Source organism: Grus americana, chromosome 6 (assembly GCF_028858705.1).
Source record: "Grus americana isolate bGruAme1 chromosome 6, bGruAme1.mat, whole genome shotgun sequence".
In the NCBI taxonomy this organism is placed as follows: Eukaryota; Metazoa; Chordata; class Aves; order Gruiformes; family Gruidae; genus Grus; species Grus americana.
In genome coordinates, this window is record NC_072857.1 from 40,690,031 (window position 1) to 40,701,549 (window position 11,519).

At 49.3% G+C, this 11,519-nt stretch overlaps 1 protein-coding gene and 1 long non-coding RNA gene across 3 annotated transcripts in view; both read left to right on the forward strand.

Moving 5' to 3' along the window:
• The window catches only part of IQCA1 (IQ motif containing with AAA domain 1), a 105,829-nt gene extending 101,525 nt beyond the window's left edge, over positions 1-4,304 (forward strand). For both annotated transcript variants that reach the window (XM_054830759.1, XM_054830760.1), the window contains one exon: positions 3,758-4,304. In XM_054830759.1, the coding sequence (XP_054686734.1) occupies positions 3,758-3,871 (114 nt within the window). In that variant the 3' untranslated portion in view covers positions 3,872-4,304. The remainder of the gene's footprint in view (positions 1-3,757) is intronic.
• A 2,202-nt stretch (positions 4,305-6,506) lies between these two features.
• Positions 6,507-8,022, forward strand: LOC129208331 (uncharacterized). Its single transcript, XR_008577776.1, has 3 exons — positions 6,507-6,614; positions 6,693-6,804; positions 7,869-8,022. It is a non-coding gene; the product is annotated as an uncharacterized LOC129208331 (long non-coding RNA).
• The last annotated feature ends 3,497 nt before the right edge of the window (positions 8,023-11,519 follow it).

The following is an 11,519-nucleotide window of genomic DNA, read 5'->3' on the forward strand; positions in this document are numbered from 1 at the left end:
ATTTGAATGATGATATATGGCTCGACGGCTCCGAACACCCATCTCCCCATTTTGGGACGTTTGGCAGCCTGGGCAGCGGACGTGCCAGGCGAACGGTCCTTATTACAGGCAGCAGCTCTGCTGGCAAACTGCTCTGCTGAACCTGCTGCCTGCACCCAGCTCGTCTCGAACAGGGTGCCCTCGACACGCACAGATAAATTACACGGGTGCCGTTAGTACAACACATTGGTCCTCTTTCGGGACCGAGGCGTTTGGCAAGCCTGGCTATATTTTCCTGAGAAAGCAGAAAACTTGGACATGTCTGTCTCTCTGCAGGGTGCTTCACATAGGGATTGAGTTTTAAAGCCCTTACTTAAAACTATTTCAAACAAGAATTTTCTCCATCTCTGGGTTTTTAAAAAAAAAAATTAGTTCCTGCCTCAGAGTCCATCTCTCTCCCCACCCTCAGGGCTATAAAATCCTTAAGGCAAAGCCCAGTGCATTAGAGACGCCTTACACATACCTCAAATATACATGGATCACCCTGCAAACAACTACTTTTTCCCCCCCATGTAGCTCAGTAATAATTACTGTGTCTTTCCCCAGACTAGGATTACCATTATGTAGTGGTTAATTCTGCTTTCGCTGTATTGCTTTTGGTTTTCCTGATGATGGGAACAGTTTATCAGGCTTAAGTCCAGGTCTACATTTCTGACAGCGACTTCAGCGTAGCTTAGGAGAGCTGAACAGGGTTTCAACTAGCTAGTTGAGTGCAGCACCGACACCCCCAAAAACTGTCACAACGCATGGCTAAGGCACTTCAAGCCCACTAGAGCTAGGAGAAGCCTCGGCCACCCAACAGGGAAGCCCTGCTGTGAACCAAGGAGCTGCAGGCAGCCCACACCAGGGGCTCCAGACAGGATCAGACATCTGTACTGAAGCCAGGAGACCCCAAAAGAGCTTCCTCAGGCCCATACTCCCCAGTTTCTACCCAGACATGCTTATAACCCACCCCAGTTCTCCTGGCTGAAAGGTTTCCTTTTCGTTCTGCTCTGAACCCCCTCTGGTTTTGAGTCCTCGCAGCGCCTCAGACAATAAACAGGATGTGGTTTCTAACAACTTTGTCCAAGTCTTCTTCCACTCCTAACGACAGTGCATATTTCTCCCAGCCCTGTTGAATCCTTTCCAATTTCCATTTAGAGCCATTTGGCTCACTCACCATAGGCAGCATTTGTGATATTTGGCAAATTACTCTTTTTTTTTCCCCTCATGCTTCCTATCTAAACCAGTATCTTTCCTCAGGGAAAGGCTAATGGTTCAGTGTTGCAGCAAAGGAAAAAAAAAACCCCATCATTCCCAGCTCCGAGTAGTAATCCATTTGTACCCTGAAACATAAGCACTAGTACTTAGCACAAGTTTAACTTGAAAATATTATTCCATGTACTAGAAACGTGCCTGTTTTGCACAACACAAAGTACGCAGGCAGCACTTCATTCTGAACACGGCTAAACCGATACCAGCCTTGGCGTCCCATGGCAATCATTTCCTTGCATTAATTACAGCCCTTAAGAAAGTATTTCCTTTTATCTGGTTTAAATTTGTTTCCCTTAAATGTCACAGAACCTCGCCCCAGCACCTGTAATATGGCACAGGGGAAGCGGATTGTCAAAATGGCCTCGGTGCATTAATTACCTCCAGTATCTTCATCTCTCCTTGCACAGAAGCCCCTCTTCCTGAGCCTCTAATCATTGCCATCGCCGGACCTTTGCTGGCGCTTTGTCCTTTTTGAAGCGGGGCGGTTAAAACGCAGCATTCAAAGCAAAGATTAGCGCTGTGATGAATCTTTGATTTCTATTCACTGGAAACATGAATCTCCCTGTTTGACATTTATATTCTGCCAGGGTTCCAAAATGAATATAAATAATGCAAAATTTGCGATAATGTGATTTCTTCATTCAATTTACTCAAATTTCTGCCCCAATTATACATCCACATTTTTGAAGTGATAAATTATTGCACCAGGGTGATTGATACGAATCCTTACACAGCAATAACAGTAGTCCTAGAGGAGCAAAGGGCAGTCCAGCTACCACACTAGTTCTTCCTGGCAGCGCCCGGTACAAAATACTTATAAAATGCAAGAAAATCCATTCCAAAGAACCGCGGACATCATTCCTCCAACAAACAAAGATTTTTAACTCTGATCAGCCGCTTACTGTCCATAACTTCCACCCCCAGTTCAGATGCTAGTGCATGAGCGATAAATCTACTTTTATTTTAACCGTATCCGAGGACTTGGCTTCATTAACAGCTTCGTAGCAGTTCTGCTAGCTAAGAGTCAAAAAGCAGCCATCACCACGTGCCGACAGGCAGGCAGAGTTACCGCACTGAAATATCTGCACAAAGAAACGGGAAGGGAACAGGAGAAGACATCACAAGTCACTCGGTCCCTGCACTGAGAGCCCAGGGGTTCCTCCCATCCCACCATCGAGATGCGGATGCACGAGAGGTTGCGTGATGTTTTCCTCAGTGGAGCCGGGGTTCTTAGAGGAGGGGTGCTCAGCTAATTTGGGCAATTAGAGCAGAGATCAGAGTGTTAGGGCTGCTCAGCAGCCAGCTGGACATTTGACAGCTCTCAGACTTCATTTACCTGCTGACAGCATTTAATCTGCAAGACAAGAGATCCCAGTAGGGTAGCTGTCACCAAAGCCTTCAAGAAGCACGAGACCAAGAAGGACCATCTGCACCTGGGAGAGGAACAGCAGGGGTTTCACTTCCCTCTACGTTTCCAACACATATCGGGAAACTGGACGAGGCAAATTCCCAGGGGGAGCCTTACCCGGCTCAAGCTGGAGGCAGCATTTCGGATGAACTGTACGGAAAAGGCAAAGTTTGCGGGATGCCGCATCGGTAGGCAGGTTGAAGGCTACCCAAGCGAGGGGCAGAGGAGAGGCAGTTGTGGGCTGCGGGCAGAGGAAAGGCATTCATTCCCAGGGCAGCGCGTGGGTGAATACGGTCAAGAGGAAAGTAATTTTATCAATCCTGTCAACACCGAGGGGCATTTTAAACTCTGGTGCAGGCAGGATTTTGGTGATGAAGGTTCCTGTATGTTCATACAGGGAAAGACCAAGTCCTACACTTTAGAGCACTACCCTCTCCCTCGCTTTACGTTATTTTCACACGGCCCAGAACTGCCTTGTCGACATTACAGTCCAGGAGCTTGGCAAGTTCGCAGAGCGACTCGACCAGAATCATTTACAAGTCACAGGACTGTGAACGGGCATCTGAAAGCAATAAACAAGTTTTTAATGTTCAGGGTTTGTTTTGCTTCTTAAGCTCTCTCATTGAAATAAAAACTGTCTGGATTGATTTGCAGAGCCACGAGAAGTCGATGCTTTGTCTATTGCCAAGTTTCAGACCAGAGGGAGTTTTGACAAGAGCTATATACCTCGGAAATAGGGTTGATCATAGAAGTTCTAACATTTCCATAACTATAGCAACACAAATGGCCCAGCTAAGTATTCCTGTTAATGAGACACACTTCAAGCAAGCAATTGCTATGCTTCTTGTTATAATAATGTTCTCAAGAGATCTGAGGATTTCATTTCTGCTTCTCTACAAGCCAGCCAGGATTTCAAGATTTTGTTGTTTTTTGTTTTTTTTTTAAGGAATGCTCCATTGTACTAGTAAAAAGTTTAAGTGCTTTTTGGTTCGGGGAGGGGTTGCTGGGGTTTTTTTAAGTTTTATTAAAACATACACATGCTTTTTGATTCTCCAGGCTTGGTATGCCAAGACACCGCTGGGCAAAGCACAAATCAGAGCACTGGCAGAGAGTGAGAAAGCAGGAAAAGGAAAAACAGAAGAAGGAAATAAAGGAAAAAAGAAAAACTAACTTCCTCAAGCATTTCACATCTGGCAGCATCCATCACTGAAAAGGGGGAGATGCTAGGAAAGCAGACGCTTCAGAATAACGCACCCCAAGTGACAGCTATTTTGGGAAAGAGAATTCCTTTCTGAATGAGTTTTAAAAAGTGAAAGAGTCAGGTGAGACATCAATGTGACATGCAGTGCTCAGAGGATAAAGAGTTAATGACCACTGACTTGCTCGAGCATTATTTATTCTATGAGGTTTCAGGGGGCAGGGAGGTCCATTACTCAGGACTGTAACATGCCATCAACTTTTAGGCTATACTCATTTATTTCAGCAAGTAACTCTCCTTAAAAATTGATGTCGCATTAATGTCTTTCATTACTTTAATATCCTATATGCTTTATAAAACTAACTGCTTTATATATCTGTAGGTCTAATGCGTTAGAGTTCTCAATAAAACTATTACAGCTATAAAGACTGCTTTTTAATTGGGATGGATTAGAAGACATTTAATGCAATCTACCACAAGCCGAATGTATTTACGTAGCCGCGTGAGGACCGGCGCTGTTTCACCTTTTGCTGCCTCATCACAGACACATTCCCGTATGCAAGTGTTGGCAGAAACCATTAATACACAGAACAAGAGCAAAGTGGTCAGGTGGAGTTCATTTTGGGGGACGCCCCGAGAATTTATCTTGCAATAGAAAAACAATGCCCAATTACCTTGTTTGCCCAAACAGCAATATATCTGTTGCCTAAAAAACCCACCCCAAACACGTATGTGGCAGAACAGCACCTGTTGGGCTTTCTAAAAGGTTATTTCATGCCATGTTGAACCCACTTCACACCTAGACCTGCTTCAGCTGCTCCTAACCCCAGTCCCACAAGCTCTGTTTGTGTAACCCGCCCACTGGCGAAAGTCTCGCCACCCCCTACGCGCGTGAATCCGTGCGCTGCTGTAGCCCGCGGGATTGCGGCGGCTATTTCTATGTGCTCGAGGCGGTGAAGCGTGAAGCTCTGCGGCAGGAATGTCTTGTGCCCAGAAGGGGCCGAGGCACTGGGAGGCAGAGGTTTCCCGGTGGTGTGCTTTGACGTAGCGTCTCCTGCTCGATAGGGTGCGTTAGGCCCGATGCCCAAACGCTGCCGGTGCGGGGAGCTGAACCTCCTCAGAAACACAACAAATCTATAGTCCATGGTAGCATTTGGTAGTTTTTCAGTTGATGGGCGATCTTGTTTGCTCACAAATCAGCAATTTTGGGGGCAAGGCATGTATAAACAGCAGTTAGAACACCCCGAAGCGTTTAGGGCACCCTACCTGACACCAGCGGGGCCAGCACCGCCTGTATGTCAACTACAGCATCTCATTCACCGTTCCCCTCTACGAATAAGAGCCACAAATACCTGTTTCCACCTCTAACTGCAGCACACCTATATTGACAACAAGTAGTAACTCATAATACCCATTTAACCAGAAACACAAGGCACAGCATGCCCGGGGAGTACGATGGACCCCTCTATACCATCGCTATAGGCTGGGGGGTGCTGCGGGAAGCTGCTGAGCTGTCCTCCAACGCGCACCAGACCAACGTGCCTTTGGGGAAGGGCAGGCTGAGGACAGCACATCACGCCTACATCACGTATACTCCGCCAGTTACAACGCTGAGCGTAATTCTGGGTCACAGAGCAACCACTCGCTGCTTATTGAGATCTTACTGACACATCTTCCAGGTAAAAGGGAATAATCCCATCTTAAACATTTCTGTATCTTTGTATTACGTGTCCCAGCCCCTTGTTTCCCCCTCCTAGAACAGAGTAATTGCATCCAAAATACGATGGCAAGCGGCTTGTGGAAAACGTGCTCTTACCCAGGCAGTCAGTACACAACATGTTTTAGGACAAACTCTCCAGAAAGACACAAGCCCACCCAAAAAGCTGCTTGAGAAGCTGCTCTAACAAAGCTTGCTGGGACAGGGATGGTATTGACCCTCTCCCGCTCCTAAGAAGAAACCCGCTGGAAAAAGATGCTCCTGGAAACGACAAAATTGGAAAGCAGCAGCCCAGAAAGATTCCCACGGGCAACTAACAGCCCAGAAAACGAGTCAAGTAATCCTGTCGTTGCGCAGAGCAGAGCGAGCGGGATGGCTCTAGCTAATAAAGTAAATTCTCCTCCCGAAGGAAGAGGCGGCTGCCACACACACGGGATGGAGCCGCCCCAGCTCAGGCATTTTGGGGTCCTCTTTGCTGTCCAGTACTGGGCTCCCCTGGATTCCAGCCTCCCAACCTTGAGGCTGCACCTCCAGCCCTGCCAAGGGGATCCGAACGACAGGAGAGGAAACGCTCGCTACGTCTCCTCTGCGCAACGCCCCAGGACCTTCCTGGCGTACACCAGTCCTTATCCCAGCGCTAATCCTGCTGCTGGAGTCTCGTCACGACCCGCACAAGGGACCCCACGAGTACGAGCCGCCAGCCCCTGGATTTAATCGCTTGCAACAGAGCAGCGATAGAAACTTTGGCTTTGCTTTCTTTATTCTTTCTTTGCAGACGCTCGCTTGCGGCAGGCTGCCGGTTTCGCAAATTTGGCAGCGCGTCCCCAATTAAAAATAGGTACTCAACGACTTCAGCCTCAGCGAGAAAAGCCAGACTCTCCAAAGAGGTGGCAGGGTTCGCGTTAAAAACCTCATCTCCGCTCTCATCTGCGGGAAAACTAATTTGGATAATTCTGTCCTCAATCTTGCCGACAGTGGAATGCTCCTCTCCACAACAGGTTTGACAGCAGAACGTGATGTGATGAAAAGACCGCATTTAGGTTGGACGTAAGCAAGCCCATTAACTAATATTTCAGCAGGTTCAATGCAATCTCAACAGCAAAGCAACACGCTGACTGGCAACATCCATCTCCAGGGCACGACTCCGACCCCGCGCAGAAAGGATGCGTGAACCTCTCGCCACCCCAGGTGCGCTTGGCAGGGCGGAAACCTGCAGGTTTGCTCCAGTATTCACCAGTTTATGGAGGATAAAATAGCACCGGGGCAATTCATCCTGTAGGTGTAGCTTGCAGCGGGGGCTGCTTTCGGCATAAACTGTATTTTTTTTGTGTGTTTTTTTCTTTTTTTCCCATGGGGATCTGGCAGCCACAGCCAGTGTATCTACAAACAGCTCCGTGGTTGCAGGGGGGGTGACAAAGCCAACTCTGCCCTGTGCAGCTGCCAAGCCCTCGCGCTCCTCTAGAGAACCCTCTTGGGGGGACGGGGAGGGAAGAACGAGGAGCAATTTTAATGCTCTTTATAATTACTATTACAGAAAGTGCAGCTACTTGAGAAATGAAGCTGGTGCATCAAGCAGAGCCAACACGCAGTGATTTCAGTGTCAATGGCTGAACTATTCAATTAAGTGGCCCTGGCTGGATCTCCAGCGCCCGTCCCGCTGTGAGGTTAATAGTGCTCTCGCAAGGAACACCGCTAGAGATGCTCTGCCGAGCATCTCTACCCAGAGATCTTTCACCACTGGGGGGGGGGAAGAAAATAAAAATAAAAAAATAAAAAAAAAAGATTGTGGCTTTCCTAAGCCCAGCCATGAGGCAATTTGGTCTCTACTTTCCAGCCGCAGCCTCCTGGCTCGACAATCCCAAAATCTGATGAGGGACGGAAGTCCCCTTCGCTACCCCCATCCCCCTACTTAATGTCCCACAAGAGGAGAGTTTTGGGGGATGGTGGGGGGGTGCCAGGCCGCTTTGCCTCCCGGTGTGATGGTGGGACGTAATCCAGCAGCACCGGCAAAGTTGAGAAAAGAAGCTGTCACGCTCATTTATATATGTAAGTGATCTAGAGAATTATCGGCTAAATTATTTAAGTGTGCCATTACTATTAAATTACTGGGCATTCATTGTAAGAACAGTCATAATACAGTAACTAATTTGGTATTAATGTGAATGTCAGCGTTTCATTGCAGTTATTTTGTACTTCATCATAAGATAATTTACCAATAAATTAATTGGCTTAATTGCTTCCTCCAAATCCAGGAGAACTACATATGACGTGACTTTTAAGAAGTGTTCGTGCTCACTCCCCGTCTTTCTGCTTTAACCGCACCAAGCGGGAACCTCCCTGTGAAACACTCGGGGAGGAACAGCCTGGAAAGCAGGAGCAAAGCACGGCTTCGCTCTTCCAGGGGCAATAAAATCTTCGCACATCCCTGCCCTGTGGATTTTAATGTGCTTTAAATGTAGCCCCCAAGGCCGTGCTTGGAGCAGGAGCCCAGGTTTTGGTGCCACATCACCTTCATCTCCCCAAAACACCAATAATAACCCCCAATGCTCATCACTCGAGCATCAGCCAGAGCAGAAACTCAGGCTGCAGCTGACAAACCTTCTGCTCCAGTTGGAAACAAGTCGCTACCAATTTGCCACAAAGCTTTCTGCAAAAAAATAAGTGCCATAATCAGGATTTCAGGTGTGTAGCAGATACCCCACCTCAGATGAGACGTCTGCCAACTGATCTGAACCCCCAAGAACAAGCCTGAGCAACACAAGCAGGTTACTGTAGCACTTGGAATAGGACGAGTAAGAAACCAAAACCGAGCGGAGCCTGAAGTCACGAGGCATCACCTCCATAGGCAGCTCTACAGCACCCACCGAGCGGAGCCTGGGGAAGAGCCCCCCCATCTCTTTGCGGACCCCCAGGCACCCCCCCCCCCGTTGGCATCCGTGCAAGAGGTGCATCAGCCTCCCGAGGATGCCAGGCAGGAGGGCTGCGTCCTCGCAGCAAGGAGGGAGGAAAAGGGCCCTCGCTAGGTCCGAGGCAGCGTGAAGTCGTGCTTTCGCAACGCGCCCGGGTATTATTAGGGCCCTGGCTTATGTCGAGCACTCCGGTTATGCCTCTGTGACCAAAGCCCTTTCATCAGACACTGTAACTCCTGTTAAAAGCGGTGCCAGCCCGTGTCTCTGATCCCTGCCAATTCTGCATGAGCTATTTTGCCTTGCTAGCCTGTATGGACCGATTTAGAGACAGGGTTACTGGGAGTGTTGCTGCCTTCCCAAAAGCTGACTCCTCCAGCACCACATTTTATTTATTTATTTTCTTTACAACCAGCACTGAAGCCCTCTGGCAGCCGCAGTCAGTCTCCAAGAGCTCCCACCCCTCCCCTTCCCCAGGAGCTTAGGAAAAGTTTATTGCTCTTTTCTTGTCCAGGAGATGGAAAAAAAAAAAAAAAATAAAAGCTCCATCGAGAGCCCAGTGGGTAAGGACAGCTATTTTCTCCAGTTTCTTGGATTAAATGTTTTTTAATAAATTAACAGAGCTCTTTTGCAAAGCACTGGGAACAGATTGCACCGGACTCGGTGCTTTGGCACGCGCTCCCTCCATCATCAGGGAGAGATCAGCCCGACTACAAAATGCTGCTCAATCTTTATTTATGATGATTTGCCCCGGTCCCGGGCAGTCTGCATCGCGCCAGGCTGGCGCACGCTCCAACTCCAGGTGGGAGCAGCCCAGGGGAACACATCTCTTTCCAGCACACCCCACCAGGGATGAGTCCTGGCCACACGGAGCCCATTGTAGCTTATGAAGTTGCCATCAGAATTCAAAAAACAAACCGACGCTTCTCAGCAAAACCCCCCAAATCCGGTAATATAAAGTGAAGCTGACTGTTCTATTAACTCCCATCCTGCATCAGCAATTTTCTAAAGTGTGGAAACGTTATAATTGACTTTTCTGCTAGTAGCAAAATGTCATTTTTTCTTAATACTTCCTAAGTCAGTAATGCATTTCAAAAGCCTCCGATGCCACTACCACAACAGGACTTACAAATTAGCACATTTTTAGCTTTTCATTAAACACAATACCAAAAAAAAAAAAAGTCTCATCATATTAGGGTTTCTCTCCTCATTATTGAAAGTACTGCGACTTTGGAACTTCACGCAGCAAATTATAATACGCTCAGCCTGGGTCCATTGTAAATCAGGGCTTCAAAAAAGGTGTCACGTAGTCGGGCCCTCTTTAAGCACTGAAAATATTGGAGTCTATTTGAAAACGCCTTATGTAGTCTCTCACTAGCCTTGCAAATCATCACAGCAGCGGGTAGAGCTTCCTTTTATTTTTTGCCTCATGGCATCAAGCCATTTTTCTATTCTGACCAGAAAAAGAGGATTATTTCTTGCTGGGATTTCAAAAAAAAAAAAAAAAACCGCCAAAAAAAATCCCCACACTTAAGATAACAAGCTGCATAAAATCCCCAAATCATTTCGGGCTCTTATTCAGCTTCGCACAGCATCCGTGGGGTTGTTCTCTCCAAAGGAGGGGGGGGGTTCCTCCCGCCGGACCCCCAGCTCACCACCCTGGGATGTCCTGGGCCAATGATGCTTTTCAGATACCCCCACAAAAAAAAAGCCCAAAAAAAGCCCCGCTGTCGTGACGCAATGAAGAGCACGGTGCCATCACAGGGCGCTGCCAAGCTCCGCTCCCACCTGCCCGCAGCCGGAGGATGCGCAACGCAAGCTCCGCACCCTTTCCCTTCTTCCTATTCCTCCGGGGGCGGGGGGAAGCCCAACCAGAGCCCCAATCTCTCCGCAGGACTTCCGCCACCAATGCGGCAGTTTCCCGGCGGCGGGACCCCCGCTCCTTGCGCACCTCCGCGCTTCCCGGTGCCCAAGCTGCTCCGCAGCCAGCCGGGCGCGCCCAGGGCAGGGGAGCGTGTGAGCAGGCTGGGTGCTCGCAGGAGGGCGGCTGAAGAGCCAAGAGCCTTTCCCCACGGCCTCTCCCAGCCCCCCCGCCTCAGGCTTCTACCCTGCCTCAGTTTCCCCACCGGGGAAGAGGCGACCAGCAGCACCGCGAGGATTAACACCAACACCGGGCAGGGGTGAAGGACACCTCCCAGCGCCAGCCACAGCGGCACCAAAGCCCAAAATATGCTACAGAGAGCGAGGAACATCACAAAAAAAAAAGCAAACACAATGAGCCTACCTCCTCTCCCTTGAGGGGTCGCATCTTCTGCATGGACATCGTTGACATGTAGCCACCAAGAAGGAGAAGGGACTGCAAGCGCCACTTTGGCCATGACACCATCCAAAGCCCACAGCCACCAGACAAACCCTGAGGAGCTTGGGGGCTGAGGCTTTTATCTGGCTCCGTGGATCACCCGCAACATGGGAAACCCAGCCCACCTGCTGCCCCCGCAGCTGGAGAAACTCCTCAGCTGCTGCAATGGGCCATTAGCCAAGGGGCCAGCGGGAGCCTGGGGAACTCAGGTGGTTCTCCTTCACCGTTTTCTCTAGCAGGTGTCCAGGGTGAGGTCCCAGTGTCCACATCAGGCTGTCACAGCATCTCAGCCTTGTCTAGAGGTTTCCTTCCAAAAGTGTGCTTTGGGAACAAAAACCAGTTTGATGAGAGCAGTGAGCGTGGGGGTCCTGAGTGCATGGGACAAAGGGGTGTGAGGGTCTCTGCGGGGTCCTTGCTGCCCCATGAAAGGTCCTGTGATGAACGGCCATGCGTGGAGCTGCCACATGGGGCAGGGACGGATGTGGGAAGGGGTCCAGCGCCTCCTCCTCCCGCATGCTCCATCCCTCTCCGTCAAGCCCGTGCCCTGCCCTGGGAGCCACAGCACGGTCTGGTGGGAGAGGGTTGATCTTGGACCAGTTGGGGCTTTTCCCACTTCTCCCAGACAAAAGCAGTTCAGG